Consider the following 17,169-nt stretch of genomic DNA (forward strand, 5'->3'; position numbering starts at 1 on the left):
CATCCTCATGTTCTAGCTGCAAATTGATAAAACTTCTGCAGTCTTCAAACAAGAAGGCAATCTTATTCTTACTGGACTCCGAGCTGGCCTAAACTTGGATCTGCTTAGCTGATTCTGTGGCCAATGTAAGGCTTCAAAAACTGAAAGTAAGGCTCTTTCATGAGAGTAGGAACAGGAGCACAGATAACATTTTGCTATTTACATAACTACCTTGGTATCAGCCAAACCTCCATTTTTGGTAGTGATCAGAGAGAGTCCCATTCTGTGTTAGTATTAAACAGACACAAACTTCTCAAGGGCAAAAAAAAGTGGAAATGAATTGTTCAATTAAAAAAAAAAAAGCATTTTATTTAACTGTGAATTCATAAACTCAGATTCCAATGAATCATACAGTTAAGGAGTAATGCCTATATGAGATGTTACACAAAAACTCTCCTTTGCAGGATTTGCAAATACCATAAGGTGATCCAAAGAAGGGGGAGTAGGGAGCTAATTAGGGGAATGAGAAGAGCGTGACTTGTTGAGTCCAGCAAAATAAAGGGTGTGAGGGGATGAGATTGCTGTCTATAAATAATTCTGGCAGGGGATACACACAGGAGGGAAAGAAAGGCTACTTTAGGGCAGTATTTGCATGGGAAGATGGATGTAGACAAGTCCCAAGGAAATGCAGGTTTGAAGGTTAAAAAAAGGCTTTCCTGTGAGAGAAGTTTCTGTCAGACAGCCTCCCAGCAGCAGCAGTGAGGGGTGAAGCGTTTACTGCCAGAGCACAATCAGTTTATGGAAGAATAAAACAGCCATTTGCAACACTGAAGAGCTGGGTGTGCTACCGGGTGGAGAACTGATCTGCCTAGGCTGAAAGCTGCCATCCAGGCTGAGCCTCCATACCTGGGTGCTCTGTCACCCTCTCCAACCAGGGCTGCAGACACACAGCAAATTACAGGAAAATCAGAGCTGTCGTGCAGAAAACAAAAGCATCCGTGATGAGAATAGGGAAAAACAATTATTATTTTGGTCAAAGTGAGCAACGGGGACTCGTGGAGTTTATTATTACCAACATACACCCCTCTGAGGCACGTTTGTCTTTGCAAGCCTATGTCCTCTCTTTTCAGCGCTGGATTTGATTACTAGGTGACTAAAGATGTGAGTGCTTTGCAAAAGGTAGATGGTTAGCTCTAATTTTAGCAAACGTCTTTAACGTGGACGTTGAAAGATAAATGGTCGCTACTGCATTTAGGAAGATTGCCAGCTCCCCATGGAGCGTTGTTCAGGAAGATCCATATCTGCAGCTGCAGAAAAAAAACCAACCTAACAGTACTTGTGGTTCTGTGGGAAACACTACGTTGGTAAAGGAGCAATCATTTTGTGAGAGCTCTGGCGGTCAGAGATCAGCACAGGGGGCTTTCCGGAAGGCACAACAGCCGGCCTGCTCCTCCTGCCAGCACTGCAGGTAACTGCTGGGCGGGCGGTGCTTTTCCCTCCTTTCTCCTCTGGCTTTGCCCTGTGCCCCCCGTGCAGAGCTTGGCACAAAGAAATCGTGGAACAATTGGTTGGAATGTAATTTTAAAAGGCTTCACTATGTATCTGTGCAGATGAACCCGTCGGCATCATCACATCTGTCTAACCATCTCCACGCTTAGCGCTGAAGGGACGAGAGTCGGCGCGAGGGCATCTAACCATCAGGCCCCACCACCAGTCAGGAGGGAGCCGGCGTTTGCAGGTGAACGCTCAACTCTGTCCACGTGATTCTTGGTATAAACAACGAGCGTGGAAAATCCGCGCTTCTAACACCGGTGAGCGACGCTCCCCGAGCCGGACCCCGACACAACCGCTCACGATCCCCGCCACTGCCCAACCAGCGGCCTCCCCCCGGAGCTGGAGACGCCGCGCCCCGCCCCGCAGCACAACGCCCGCGGCCCGGGCTGGGCTCGGCTCGGCGGCGGGAGCCGCTGTGGGGCCGTGGGGGCGGGGCCACGCTGGCCAATCAGGGGGCGACATCGAGCGAAAGGTGGAGCCAAGCGTTGAGTGGCAGCTGCCGAGATAAACAACTTGCCGCACCGCATCGCGGCACCCCTCTCCTCGCGGCCCTGTGCGCGATGGCCGCGGTAGCGGGGCTCGCGCCGTCTCGGCGCAGGAGTCGCCGAGCCGGGTGGCGGTCTCTCCGCTCCCGCGACGTTAAGAGTCGGCAAGTTCCCGGCGGCCGCCGAAGTGCTCGCCGTCTCCGGGGCGCGCAGTGCGCCGACGCCGCCTAGCCGCGGCGGCGCGGGGCATGCCGGGAGTCGTAGTTCAGCCGCGGCCTTGTCCCGCCCACACCGCCGGGGCCGGCGCCTGCCGCCGCACTACCACTCCCGGCGTGCCCCGCGCCGCGCCGCGAGGAACCCAGTTGAAGCGGGTGGCGGCGGAGCGCACCCCCTCCCCCCGCCGAAAAGCCCCGAACCAAAACAAAAACAAACCGCCCCCCCTCCCCCCCATCCCGCCCGCCCCCAGCGAGCCCCGGAAATGGCGGCGCCGGGAGGGGGCTCCGCCGGCCGGGGGTGCTGATCCGGCGCCGCGTCCCCCTCCCGTCCCTCCCCGCCCATGGGCGAGACATGGACTACGAGTTCAAGTCGAAGCTGGCGGCCGAGCGCGAGCGGGTGGAGGATCTGTTCGAGTACGAGGGCTGCAAAGTGGGTAGAGGCACCTACGGGCACGTCTACAAGGCCCGCCGCAAGGACGGGTAAGGGCCGCGCGCCGCCAACCGCCGCCGGGGCCGCGCGTCGCCAACCGCCGCCGCTGGCCCCCCCACATCGCCGTCCGCGCCCGCCCTCCCCCCACCCTCAGCCCGGAAAGTTTCCCGGCACGGGCGGGCAGGTGCGCGGGCTGCCCACGCGTGTCCGTCACCGCCTCGCGGGGTCGCGCTCGCGTCGGGGGTTCTGCCCCGCGGGCGGGAAGCCTGAGGCGGCCGCGACCCGTCGGAGCGCCGCTCCGGTGAGCCGGGCGGCCCCGAGGATGCCGGGCAGCTCCTCCGGCCGCTATAGCCGCGGCTGCGGGATGGGGGCTGGGTGCTCCCCTTTGCGGATCGCCACCTGTCCCCGTAACCCGCAGTAGAGCCACCGCGTCTCTTTGCCCTGCTGTCTACGCGGGCTTGGTCTAGGCGGGTCGCTGAGCCCGCTCGTGTCTCTAGATCTTCCTTCTTGCCTCTGAGGGAGAGACGGCTGAAAGGTGTCGTAAGGATACAGCTCGCACGCTGTGGGTTGGAGAGCTCACGCTGCCATTTGGGGTTGCCAAAAGCGCCACAGGCCTCCAGAAGGCACTGGTACAGGGCTGAACTCGGACCCCGGCCCCATCCTTTTGGAAGGGCCCTTAAGCACTTTTTCATTTATTATGTCTTGTGAATGGTGCACAAACGTGGACTGTACTTATAGAAGTGTACTAAGCACGTTCTAAAGACTCATAAACCTGAAGTGGCACCCTTCTAGCCAAACGCTGATGAGCCTTCAATTCCAGGCAGCTGGAACTTTGAAATGACTGAGTATGGAAAAATGGCTTTTTGGTTGTTTTATGCAGCTCTGGAAGTGATTGATGGCATGCTGCTTTAGATTAATAAAGAAACCTAGGCTTCTTTTTATAGGAGTAAATTGCATTCATGTGTTTCTCAACAATTTAAACTGTGAGCTAAGCGGCTGTAATATCAAAGGGATCAGTAACAGAGTCAGCAGTTTGGCTCAGGTGAGGGACCTGGCACTGAGAGGTGAGCTCTTCTCTGTCTAACTGGCTCTGCAGCCTGAAAAATAGAGCGTAACTAACTCTAAAAAGAAACTTTACTGCCTTCCTGGGTATTACTGCATGAAGGAACGATATAAAAGAGGTAGAATCTAGAGTTTACTGTTTTTATGACCAAAAAAAGACTGTCTCTAGCTTATCTGCCTTGTTTCCTTCAGAATTACAGTGATGCTGCAAAACACCATAAAGGACACGTCTTCAAAATCTTTAAGTAGTAGCATTAGAATGTGGATGCCCTGTCCCTGGAGGTGTTCAAGGGCAGATTGGATGGGGCCCTGGGCAGCCTGGTCTAGTATTAAATGGGGAGGTTGGTGGCCCTACATGTGGCAGAGGGGTTGGAGATTCATCATCCTTGAGGTCCCTTCCAACCCTGGCCATTCTGTGATTCTGTGAAATGCAAATAGGCAGTAAATCAGAAGTAAGCATGGCAAAAAATAGGTTATATCCAGCTTTGATATACTAGAGCTGTGAGCAGGCCAGCTTGGGAGAGGAAGTGAGAAGTTTCAGTAAGTGGTCAATTAGATTGAAATGCAGAGTAATGGGACACAAATGTAACTTCACTGTAAGAAGTCAAGTTTTGCTTCGTGAAGCATGGAAACTGGGTTATGGGGTAAGAAACTTCACTCTTAATTGGTTTGTGTAACTGCTGGACCTTTGGTGAAAATAAGATGTGAACAAGTTAAAAGAATCATTAAGATGAGGTGATTTCTTTATGGGAAGAGAAAAAGCAGATAGCTAAAATATCTTTATGCAGTGGAGCATATTAACCATTAATCTTTAAATTTGTGGGTTTCTTAATGACAGAAACTTTTCCAACAGAAAAACAGAAGCTCAGCAGTGATGCATATTTATTACGTGCTGATCACTGGGGGATTTTGAGGCACATGTAAAGGAATTCTTCTTTGGCTGATCATGGTCTGCTTTAGTATTTCAAATTTGCAGAGCAGTCTTGTATTAGATTCTGGCTGCTTGGCATCTCATAGTCGGTTTGCAGCCTCAGGAGGCTGGGGGCACTGAGAGCCTCTGCAGCAATTCCACAGAGAGCCTGTCACTTTATGTTTCAAAAACTTGGCACAGAAACTTTATGAAATAGTAAAATGTGTTTATACGAAGCTTGGCAAGCTGTTGGATCAAATGCTTGTAAAAGTGGTTGCTTGGGTCTCAGTGAATGGCTTGGGTATAGAAGAAGTTTTTAGGTGAAATAACAACTGAGTTTGGCCTTTTCAACCTGGAGTGGAATATCGCTTGGGCACGTTTCTAGTGAGCTGATTGATTTCTGTGAAAGTGAAGTATTAAAGCGTTTTTTTTAGTAGGCAGTCAGGTCTGAACAATGTTGGTCTGACATTTGCATGTCATATAAGCATATTGAACACCTGAGTATCTTTTCCAGTAGTGTTTGTGTGGCCTGATGAGATCTAGAAGTATTACCTTCATTATATGCTTAGATAAGTAAGACATCTGGATTGTAAAATCTCAGTATCTGTGTAGCCCAGAAGGGGTAGAAAACAGGTCTTTGTGTAAGCTGTCTAATAGCTTATTTCAGTGTGCACTAAAGCTGGACCGGTGGCTTGGAGGGGATGGGAGTAAGAATATGGAAATAAACTTTGTGATTGCAGTCCAGCTGTCAATATTAGGTACTTAGTTTTTCATGTAGCTGGAAAACCTGTTATTTTTGTGTGCATATCACCTCAACAATAGTATGCTGACTTTGCTAATGTTTCTTTGGACACCAACTTGCATTTGTCCAGTAAAACTACACTTACCCAGTCATGGCTGGGACAGTATGATTCGTTTTGCATTACTTTTCTCGGTACATTCCTTGCTTTTTCTTTGCTCAGTTTCAGCCACGATGGTGTTTTTAGTTAGGCTTCCTATACTTCCTTATTGCAGGGGAGGCAATTTGTAGGAAAAAGCGTGGGTTGGAATTTCTGTTAGTTTTTTGGTGGTGGTGGTGTTGCATATGTCTGAATTATTTCCCTGTACTCTTTGAGAAGATTGATCTGTCAGTTCACGCCACTGCAGGGTATTTCCGTTCCGTCATCTGTACGTCTGCTCACCTGCAGGAGTGTGTCTGGACATGTCAGCAAGCTGGGAAGATACTGCTGTTAGTTAGGCAGGAATGCACCAGGAGTAATGGGATTCAGGAGTCAACTGGAAACAGGCTGTTCTTGGTTCTGCAATAGCCAATGTAGCACTTGTAAAAGCTGAGACAGATCTGAGGGAGCAAAAGCTCTCTAGTTCTTGCCACTTGTGCTTGCTTTTAAGCAAACAGCTGAGCTGGCTGCTCTCTGTCACACTGTGGCCGTGTTATATAGAATCATAGAATGGCCTGGGTTGAAAAGGACCACAATGATCACCAAGTTTTAACCCCGTGCTATGTGCAGGGTCGCCTACCACCAGACCAGGCTGCCCAGAGCCACATCCAGCCTGGCCTTGAATGCATGCAGGGATGGGGCATCCACAGCCTCCTTGGGCAACCTGTTCCAGTGTCATCACCCTCTGTGTGTAAAACTTCCTCCTAATATCTAACATAAACCTCCCCTGTCTCAGTTACCGTTCTTTGGCTCACTGTATGGCTGTGGATAACAGAGGTTATTAAAACAAAATTGCCAAGAACTCTTAAAAACAAAACAAAAACCTAAATATGTAGTATTTTTAATCCTCATGTTTCAATACACCTTTTAAAAAGTGGGTGGGTGCAGGGAAAGACAGGAATACGGAGCTTCCAATATGGTGTGTGCAGAAGGGCTGGGGGCTGCTGAGGAGTGAGCGCTGCCCCTGTTGACCCCTCCCCTCCTATTAATGAGTACTGAGAGCTTGGAGCTAAAGGGGAGTCTGTGCTACTCCATGTGGTGTCAGTGTGCAGAAGTGTGGATGTCTTAATGCTGGTATGAAGTGCTCACATCATCCAGGGGTTGAGTGAAAGTTAGGGAAGAGAAAGGAAGGGGAAGTCCACAGTCAGAGTAAGTATGAATCTAACCCAAGAATGCTGGCTTTGTTTCCTGCCAAGTAACCTTTAGTTTTATGTTATTATTTTTTAATATTATGAATCGTTTTTGTTCAAAGCAGATGTGAAAAATCTTGATAAAGAGAGGAATGCTGTGGAGAGCAGCCGCGCTGAACCAAACAGGCGTTCCTGTGGTGTGGCTCAGGCAACTGGGATTTCTGCAGACATTGCTGTGTTGCTCAGAGATTGCATCTGGTCACGCATATGACCGACATCACTTTGGTGGTGGAAAACCTGCAGCTTAGAACAGGCAGAGGCAGTCTGTAATCTACTAAATCAGTATTAGTGTAACAATGAGCTTCTCCCAAATTGTTGTTCTTCAAAACTTAAATACCGAACTAATCAAGCACAAGTGTGTCAGGAAGTGAAACTCACGCTGGAGTTGACTAAATGCTACAAACAAGCAGTGCTGGGGTTGCAGTCACAGGGCAATGAGTGCTTGGATGCTGCAGCTGCCCTTGCTGTTGAGAGACAGCTCCTTGATGTGGTAAGGAATGTACGTTCTTGAATGTGTACCTACAGCGTTGTGTACCAGTGCAAGTATGTGCTTGTAAGATATTTGAGAGTCTGTGATAAGTTATTCAAACTTCACATTCACTATTTGACATTCTCTGGAACTGAAGTGTTCTGAATTGTCAGTTGTAGTTGCTGTTTGCTACTGCAACCCTGTGATGAGCTGCATCACAGGGATGTTGACCCAAATCAGAGAGCAATGGATATGATCTTGAGCAATTCCTTTCTCTGCTGCAACATCTCTACCTTTAATGGTACTAGAGAAGATGTTTTTTGCTCCTCGCTTTCATTGTTTTTTTCCCCCTTGAAAAGCTTGCTAGCTTGGGGAAGATAGAACGGCTGAAGGTGTTGTTGGTACCTTGCTATGTGATCTCTTTGTAGCCAGATGAACCTAAATATGGGGTTATGTGCAAATCCTGAGAATGTTTCGTAGCAGTGAGTGGTGTTAACATGTGTGAGAAGAAGCAGGAGAATTAAGAGAAACCTGTCTGACTAGTTGTCTGCAGTGCCTTCTCATGGAAAACCCTGAGCTGGGAAGAGCTCATTAGTATTTCATGATTGTGCTGAGAGCTGATAGCACAGCTACACCATGGCTTTGCTTCCTGCCAAAAATGGACCGTGTGAATGGTGATGAGTAATTCTCAGTGCTTCCCACAGGCTCTCGCGTGTGATCTCTCCTGTAGTGATTTTGTCCTTTCTCGTGTTGCTCTCTGAGCGCAGGGATGAGCCGTGTGGCCTGGGCCTGTCAGAATGCAGGCAACAATCTGCTGGTGTTTCATTTTGTGCTGGGGTGAGGGCAAGAGACTTTGGGGCGGTGGCAGGAGATTGAGGGAAAAATGAGATGAGTGTGGGTGATGGTAAGCAGGAGAGGTTGTGTTTAGAGAGAAACACATGAAGGCTATTGCAAGTTTGCGGAGTAATACTCATGCAGAAAAAAAAACTTCACGCCTATGAAGGAAAACCTCCGTAATAACCTATGAAGGAAAACCCCTCAATATTTAGTGGTTTTTCTTTTTTGTTTTAAAGTAAAAAGAGACAGAGAAGATAAGAAGCATCCTGTCACAGACTGAGGAGTTAAAAGTTTCCTAATAACTCTGCAGGAAAAAGAAACTAGAGTAAAAAGAGAAATGGGTCCCTTTCTTCATCTTACTTGGTAAGAAGGTACATTGTGAAGTAGAAGAGGAGCTAGGTTAGAAGCTGAATATTTCTTGTGAACTACTAGGCAGAAATTTAACATGTTGGTGTATTTCTGGGTCATCCACTGTAATCCCTTGTATTGTAGTAGGAGTGTTTCTTTGTGACTTTACTTTCAAGCTTATCACATTATGCATGGTTTAAAAAAGAAAAACTGAGAAATCACCGTGATTTAGAATGCTGCAGGCTTGGTTGCCTGCATGACCATTGTTTCTGTGGACTAGTGTAAGCAAATTTCTCTGAGTGACATGGTTAGCACCTTCATTAAATTTTCTAATATCTTCTGAAAGTATATCCTGAAATGATGTTTTTTTCTGTGGCCTTAATCAAACATAACTTTTACAGATGCCCTCTGACCCAAGTTTTTGTCCTCTTTTTTTTTTTTTTAACTGTTGAATTCTGCGCTGCAGAGTAGGACTGTAATTACATACACTTACTGCTGCTTGAAGTATAGTTGAGAAGTTATTGCAGACCGTGTATATAATATGGGAAAGGATCTTCATAATATAGGAAAAGATTTTGAAAATCACTTCTAAAGATCCTTCCCTATGTTATATACACTTATGTGTGACTTCTGAAGATGACACAGACTGCATGGCATCTTCTGAACTGACTGCACTTTTCTGAACTGACACAGGCTGCACTTTTCCAGCTTCTTTTGCAAAATATTAGAACTTAAAGTATTGGAACTTAAAAAGATTAATCCATTTCAGTACCAGCATGTTTGCCTGAAGGAATGCTGAAACTTGTCTGGGGCAACTGCATTTGGATCAAATTGTCTGGCTCAGTGTGTGGCTTTTAGGAAATAAGAACAATTTTTGTGTAGCAAAGGCAAAACCTTTACTGTTTTGACTTGACTTATGAGTGAATGTATCTAAATAATTTAGCTTTAGAAAACACCTCCCTGCTCTGGGGACTTTGTTTATGTGGATCATTTGACTGTCAGTTAGATGACTGACAGGTAAAAACGCTAACTGTGATGAAAGTCAAAATAATGACTCTTGTGAGTTCAGCAATCTCAATAGATTTGAGAAGGAGTAATACAGAAACATTTTAGATCCAAATTGGTTGTTATTAACAAAATCCTGTGATAGTCTGTAAATCAGTGGATACTTCTGTATCTGAATTTCTCATTCGTGTTTTTTTAGTCTTTGGTGTGGGAGCATGTCTTTGCTTAAGCTGTACGCTTTGAGATACTGCATGAAATATTAGTGTATCTGATAAGACTGGCTCAAAGGAATGTTGTAAAAGCTAAGTGACCTTTTCAAAATTAGCGGGTGTTTTCTTTACAACTGAAGAACTGTGAGAAAGACTGAAGGAACAGGGATTACTGGAACAGTTGACATTATGAGGAACGTTGCTTGCTTCTGTATTTTTTGGGATTAGCAGTTTTTTAATAAATTTTTGGTTAAGGCTACTGCATAACTTCTCATTTCAGTCTCAGTTGTCATCTGTTTTCCACAAGGTTTATGATTTTGGACAGCTTTAGGGTCATTCATTGTGTAGATGAAACCACACAAGAAGTCAAGCATTCCAATAGGCAGAGCCTCAGCTACAGCTGCCTGCACATGCTGGTTTGCAAACTCATGGGTAAGAGTATAAATATGAATTGTGGATAGCCTTCATATGCTTTTAAATATAGGTTTTCAGAAACTGGACCTTGTATGCAGTAAGGTTATTTTGTTGATTACCATTCCCCACAAGTAGAAGATGGCAATTGATTTCTTCTTACGGTCAAAGGAAAGTGAACATAATAGGCAATTGACTGGGGGGCAGAAGCTAGATCTTCTGGGAAGGAAACAATGTCCAGAGGTGAAGTAGGACACTGCCACTACTTTGAGGCAATAAATCTGGTTTCCTCATGTATTAATTGCAGAAAAAGTAAGTCCTCTCTACATTGCCAGAAAAGGTTTCCTGCCTGTTCTGTCCCTCCTTCCTTTCCCTGCCCTAACTGGAGTGCCTGCTGCACCCAGGCAGGTAACATAGGACTGACTGCTCTGACTGCAAGTGCCCTTGATCAATTCTCCCATAGCTTTGCAAGGTCATGGAGGCTGGTGCCTGAAGAGATCTGGTGGCGTGAAGGCTGCTCTTGAATGAAATGCCAACAGCGAGAGATGAGCTGTTTCACTCCCAAGTAGATCCTCTTAGGAGATGGGCTTCTTACCCGTATGGTTCATGAATTCTGCAAAAATGAAGGTGTTTAGAGAAGGTGATCACCGAGCAGCGTTAAAATTTCAATGAATTCCTATGGGTTGATGATTAGATTTTAGTGCCTTGCTCGGTGAGAAGTGCTGTATTTGTGGCTTTGTTCAGTGCAATTAGTGTAGCAGTGGGTTTCAGTCTCTTTGAATGCTTCTGTTCCTGAAACAGAATTCCTGTATGAGCTGTTACCATGTTCCCAAGGACACTGTCGACTTCAAAGTCAGCTTTGTGTTTGTTCCTTTTATTAAAACCAGTCATTGCAGAGGATAACCAGTTGTTTCTTTGCCCAGTTCTGTCATGCTTCAAATGAGAAACAGAGGTAGACAAATTACCAAATTTAATTTGACCTTCAGTTCATGTCAGTCGAAAGATCATTACAAGTGAAATGCCATTTATTCTACCTCTAGCATGAGTTCAGAGGTGAGGAGAAAAGGTTGGTGTAAAGTTTTGTCAGGGCTATGCTAGTAAGCTACTAAAAGAGCAAGAAAAGCCTGTTCTCACTGTATGATGCATGGACTTCAAGTTCCAAGGAAATCAAGACTGATTTGAGTTCCCTGGGAACAGACAGGGATTACTGGCCAAAGATTGTCTTAATTGTTGGGAAGCAGCAAGGCACTCTTAGCAGCTGGCATACATCTGTAGGGGTGTGAAATCTTGATCCTCTGACATTGAAATAAGGGGAAAAAAAATAGAGATGCTTTATTAATATTGGATGTTACTTCTTTCTAATGATTTGGACCGTAGCTTTTGGACATATTTTACGTTATTAACTAGGTCACGAATGTTACCATTGTTATTTAGAATTAGATCCGTGTTGTGTTAGTGAGCTTTCATGTAGTTTTGGTAAAGACAGTTGAAGATGTCACGTGTTCTTTGTTCAGTTGGAAAGTCTGAAGAAAAGAAGTTCTGCAGTGTATCAAACTGGAGTTCTTACAAAAGAGCTACAGGCTTCTCAATATTTGGTATTTTAACAGTGTTTTCCTGCCTATAGAAGTTGTAGTATTTAGCTAGATTTGCACTGAAGAAAGAGACCTTGTGTGCTGAGCTGTGGATTTACAGTATGTTTTTACACTATTGTTTTAGGACTTTTAAAATTACTGAAAAACAGATGGCTAATATAATCGAAGGTTGTGGTTAGTCACAAACATTCTTCTTGTAAGTGATTTTATGAAACAAAAGGCAGACTCATTTTTGGCAAAGTTTAAAGGACCCTGGATCTGTGGCCTTGGCACATAATTCACTGATAAGTAAAAGCTTGTTTCTTCTTTCCTTCTGAAGCTTTTTTTCTCCTTGCTGCTTCTCAGATGCAGTAGCCTTTCCAGAAGGGAGGTATTTCCTAAAGCTGTTCATTATCTGTAATCAAGCCTGTCTAGAAAGAAATAAGATAAGGTACAGCTCCATCCCCTGCTTTAATACAGCAAACACTGGCAGAAATTACCTAGAGCGGCAGAATAATTTTACAGCTTTCAAAGTTTAATGTGAACACTCCAGCTTTTAAATATATAAACAGGCTGTCAGGTCTGCTTATGCCAATCTGCTATAACATGAACCTACTCGTTTGAAATTCACAGCTCTCACTCACTCTAGGTATTTTGGAGGCAGCCTAATTTTAGCAGTTACACCAGCCCTGTGGCTGGTTGAGGTCCTGTGTGTCTTCCGCAATGGCTGTGGAGTGGTGGGGCAGTGGCTGAAGTTTGCTTTCTTTCCTCCTAAGATGTTTTGTTATTAAAACATAAAGGCTAAGCCATGACTGATGTGATTTCCAGTTTTCTGTTGTTACAGAGATTTTAAACATCTGTCAATGGCTGTGACTGCAAAATAGTCTCTGTTTGCAGTTAGTCAGTTTCTGTGCTTTTAATTTTATGACTTAGGAACTACAGGAAAGTGGAAAAGAATTTGGTTAGGTCAGAACCAATGATTCTGGACTAGTTTTAGTTGTGTCATGTTGCTGTTAACAAATCTCTGTTCCCCACTCTGTTTGATCCTGTTATAGTGGGGAAAATGAATATTTTTTTCTATGACATGAGGTGTGGTTAGTGCTCAGATGGCTGTTTTGTCTTTTATCAATCAGCTGTCGCCTCATCACATGCACAAAGAGCATCTGCCGTAGGTGGTGTGACAATTGTGTATTTTTTCATACGTATTTAGCATCTTTTTTGAGATTCTGTGGAAGGACATGGTATGAGGAAGTAATGTTTAAAGGCCATTGTCCTGGAAATGCTTTAAGAAGTTCTCTCCTCTTTAATGTGCACATCTCCTCTGAGTTTATAGGCTGGATTCCAAAGGAATAAGAAGCAGAAGAGCAGCCATGTCAAGTGTTTTTTAAAGGTATACCTGAAGATATTCTACAGAAAATGGAATAAAAGTAGGGTATAGGTCATCTTCTAATAAGATACTGTGATAACACCCAGAGTCTATTCATAGCCTGATGCCAGTGGTACTTTTAACACGAGCCCTTTTACATGGCTGGGATGTGTCAGATTTTCCAGCAGGCTAAGCTCAGTGTAATTGTTCTTCTGTGTGTTTCTTGCAATGTATGTAATGAAAGGCAGACCTTTTTTTAGAGGCTAGTTGTCGTGAGCAGTTGCTCTGTGTTCAAACATCTTGTACAACTTCTACAGCGTTTATATTGGACTTGATTTTAGAATACTGATTTCAACGAACGAAATTATAAAGTTCTTGTATATTTTGTGGTGGATGGCTTTTTAATTTCTTAGAAAAAAGCAAGACAAAAATCATTGCTTAAATAAATTCACGAATTAAGAGTACTGAGTTAGCCTTCCTTTGTACATGCATTTATGCAAATACCTGATGCTGACAAGTGTATTAAAAAACAAACAAAAAACTGTAAAATGATGGAGGAAGATATGCCTAACATTAAGGAGCTTGGTATTATTAGGTTTTGAGAAGGGTGATCTCTAAAGTTATGTTGCCTTCCCTGCCTCTTCTGGTATGTTCACAGATGACAGAAGGGTTTCACGTTTGAGCTCCAGGCCTTGGAAGTAGCGGAGTAAGGAGAAGTGCTGCCTTCTGGTGTGACTGCATGCATGTGCAAAGGTTGCTGACATCATCTGGGATGTCTGGAGGGAGACCTGGTAGAATTCTGTGGTCATCAACAGGCTGATTAACTGTGGTGCTGATAAACTGTGTAGCATTCAGGCCCCTTGTTGAAAATTGATATTATGAAGGCATGCTGAGATGCAAGATCCAGAAATGCAGTGCAGTGTGTGGCATGTGTTCGGTTCTTAAGAGTGTTTTCCTTGTGTGTACTTGAATCAAGGTTGGAGATCGTTTTCAAATTGTTTTTGTATTGCATAGTAAAAACTATTGTGTGGTGTAGGTTTGTTTCCTCCTCCCTCTGCTGCTCCCAGTTTTATTTAGGTGTGTGGCTGCAGAAGAGATGCAAACTTTGTTTCTCGCATCTCAAATTTAAGACTTCTGATCTGCTGTTGCAGCTGTTGCACACAAAAGGTTTGTTCAGGTCTGCTAGTAAAAACCAAGAGGCTCCATTTGATCAATATGATTCTAAAGCAGCATGCTAGAAATGTGGAGTTTTGTTTCAGAAGTTCTCATGAATATAACCTGATAAGGCACCATATCTGTTCTAGAGGTAGAAATAGTTACTTTAATTCTAGAGGGCAGAAGAATGTAATTGCAACTGGTTTTGGTCTTGACTTCAGTTAAGTCTGTATGTCATTTTACATATCACTCATGCCTAGTGTTAAATAAATTTTTCTAAAACACTTTGTCCTATTTTGTCTGTCAGCTTTGAGCATGTGTCTATAGTTGCTGTTGTATTTTCTTTTTAGGGCCATGGAAAAATGCATGCACTGTGTCTTGTGTTTTTTTTTTGTTTGTTTCTTGTTTCTGTGTGATTTCTGGCATTACAGCACTTCATGAAAGACTGTTAAATTTGCTGGAACGTTCTGAAGTACGAAGCTTCCTGCAGCTTCTATTCAAGATAGAAATTTGTTCATCACCACACTCAGAATGATACCATGTGGTGTCAGAGCGTATATCCTGTAAGTGATGAACCATACCATCTTCCCAGGCAGTGTGGATAACACCAGGAGAGGAATGCGTGTGGGAGCTGAGACTGCAAGCTGGATGTGAGGACTCTGAAATGACACTGGCCTTGTCTAGTCACCACCTGCTAAGGAGGCTGGCTTTCCACCCTGCCCCATGAATTCAAGCACATGAGGGGATGTGCGTGTCTGCTGCATCCTTTCCTGTGCCCTATACGTGTGTGCTGCTCTGCTTGCAGCACAGTGAAGCCTCCTACCAGGCTCCCTGGATCAGCAGGCAGGCCGGCTACACAGCGAGCCCACAGGCATTACTGAGATGCTGAACTTCCCACTAGTGGGAGATGAGGCAGAAATTTGGTGGTCTAATCCATTACTTTCATTGAATAACATATATTTATTGAAATTCAATGTGGATACTGTTCTGTAGAAGTAAATGAAGATCAACATGTAGATTCCCAATATCTTTCATTTGTGGCTGGTTGCAGTGTGGCTAAAAGGAGCTGGCTGAGCTGCTGGCTGCATGAGGCTTGGTATGGAGAGAGGAAAAGAATAACAGAAAATGACTTCCCTGCTTGCTGAAGAATGTGTACCATAGTGACAGTGCATGCTGGTTTTTTTGTCTCAATTCTTTTAGACTAAAGGGTACTTCTGCATAGGAAAGACTGAAGTGTAAGAACTCTTCCTTTCTGGAAGGATTAAAACACTTTTTCCAGTTAATTCTAGACCTTTTCACTTTTACTGCTGCTAATACTTTCTTAAGAGGCTGTGGCCATGTGCTCTGTAGCTGTGAGCAGCTTGTGCCTGTTAGCCAGTGCCAGATGTGATCCATGCAGTGGCTTTGTTCCTGCAATACTTAGTGATCTACGTACCATGGAAGATTTTTCAGTTAATGTCTAGGTTCACTTTGGTGTCGTGTCTTTGCTTAGTGGAGGGAAAGACGTTTGTAACTGGGTTGATCTCTGGCTGACTGCTGAACTTTATGCTATGTGGCAACAATTAAACAATATGGTTAGAGTATAACAAGCTGTAGGATGTGGTGTTACCCCAGTACTTTGCTCTAAGGACACTGAGCTGTGTAGTTTTCCCAGGCTTTGTCCTACGAACTCAGAATTATTCTGTGAATGTTGCTTAGAGAAGGAAATTGTTATTTTCTGTTAAGTTTTTTTTTTTTTTTTTTTTTTCCTGTCTGGATACTGGAATGTTTTTATTGTGTATTTCAAGATGCTGTATGATTTTTTTTTTTATTTTTTTTATTTTTTTTTTTTAGTTTGCAGTGCAATGCATTTATACAAATAACGATTTTCTTAAATATAGTATAATGTTAATATCTGTATTAACTGATGTAATAGTCATAACTGCAGTTTCGCTGTGATTTATAGGCTAGTTCTTCTGTGGATAATTAATAATGAATTTGGTATGTATGTTAAATTAAATGTGAATTCAAGAGAGTCCATCGCTAAAAGTTTAAGAACTTGAACAATATGGATAAAACAATAGTTTGAATCATGTGAAATTTTAAGGTCCTTGTTTTTTTTCTCCATATGATCTTGGGCAAAGTTGTTTCTAGTCTTCCATTGCCTTGTATGTAAAAGTTTCTCATCTGATGAGACTACTCTGAAGTGCAATTGCAGTAGGTAAGACAGTGTGATTTTACAGATGTGACAGTTGCGACCTGGTGTAGGGAACCTGCTTTGGCAGGGGGGTTGGACTCGATGATCTCTGGAGCTCCCTTCCAACCCCTACGATTCTGTGATTCTGTGATGCCCTTGAAATGTTTTAGTTATTCTAAATCATCTGAACTGTACCTTTAATTTTTTTTTAAACCTATGGAAAAGAAAAACCAAAAGCGTTACCAGAAGATAAAATAACTGTAATTTCATTTCCTGCATTGAATACTGCAAAATGCAAATAAAACCAATTGAGTAAAACGTTGTGGGGACAGGACAGCGTTGTCCTTTGCACTATACAAGCTAAAATGTTATCTTTTTTGGCCAGGGAAGAAACCGTGAGGTGAAGGATGAGGTTACAGCCTGACACCACTATGGATTTTTGTAATGAGAGGTTCTGAATTGTTGCTGGTAGGCCTTGAGGAGCCTTGTGCTCAGTAACCTGCAGTACAGTCAGGAAGTTCTGAGGAGTAACTCCCATCATCAGGTTTTTATTTAATTTTATTTTGTTGAAAAGTTGTTTGTTCTTAAAATAGCATAGGTTGAAGTGCTTCTGGAACGAGCAACAACAATTTTTACCCCCTAGGCTGAGAGCAATTTAGTTTTTCTGGGTAGTAAAATGAAATGGTGTGGGACTGGAAAGAAGGGAAAGTTGCTGTAGGGAATTTAGGAGATTGCGAGTTACTGAGTTGTCCAGAAGTTGTAATTGGTGAGCCAATGTAAGTGCATAAGTACCATGGGTAATGGTGCTTTCTAAACACCCACTTATTGCAGCTGAATCCTACCAAACCTTTCTGTAAGC

General features: G+C 43.9%; 1 protein-coding gene across 2 annotated transcripts in view; it reads left to right on the top strand.

Annotated features, from left to right (window-relative positions):
• Positions 1 to 2,585: 2,585 nt before the first annotated feature.
• The window catches only part of CDK19 (cyclin dependent kinase 19), a gene marked incomplete at both ends in the record, with an annotated part of 114,040 nt that continues 99,456 nt past the window's right edge, over positions 2,586 to 17,169 (top strand). For both annotated transcript variants that reach the window (XM_079532965.1, XM_079532966.1), the window contains one exon: positions 2,586 to 2,713. In XM_079532965.1, coding sequence (XP_079389091.1) covers positions 2,586 to 2,713 — 128 coding nt within the window. The remainder of the gene's footprint in view (positions 2,714 to 17,169) is intronic.

The sequence above is a fragment of the Tetrao urogallus genome (genome assembly GCF_951394365.1).
Source record: "Tetrao urogallus genome assembly, chromosome: 2".
Lineage (NCBI taxonomy): Eukaryota > Metazoa > Chordata > Aves > Galliformes > Phasianidae > Tetrao > Tetrao urogallus.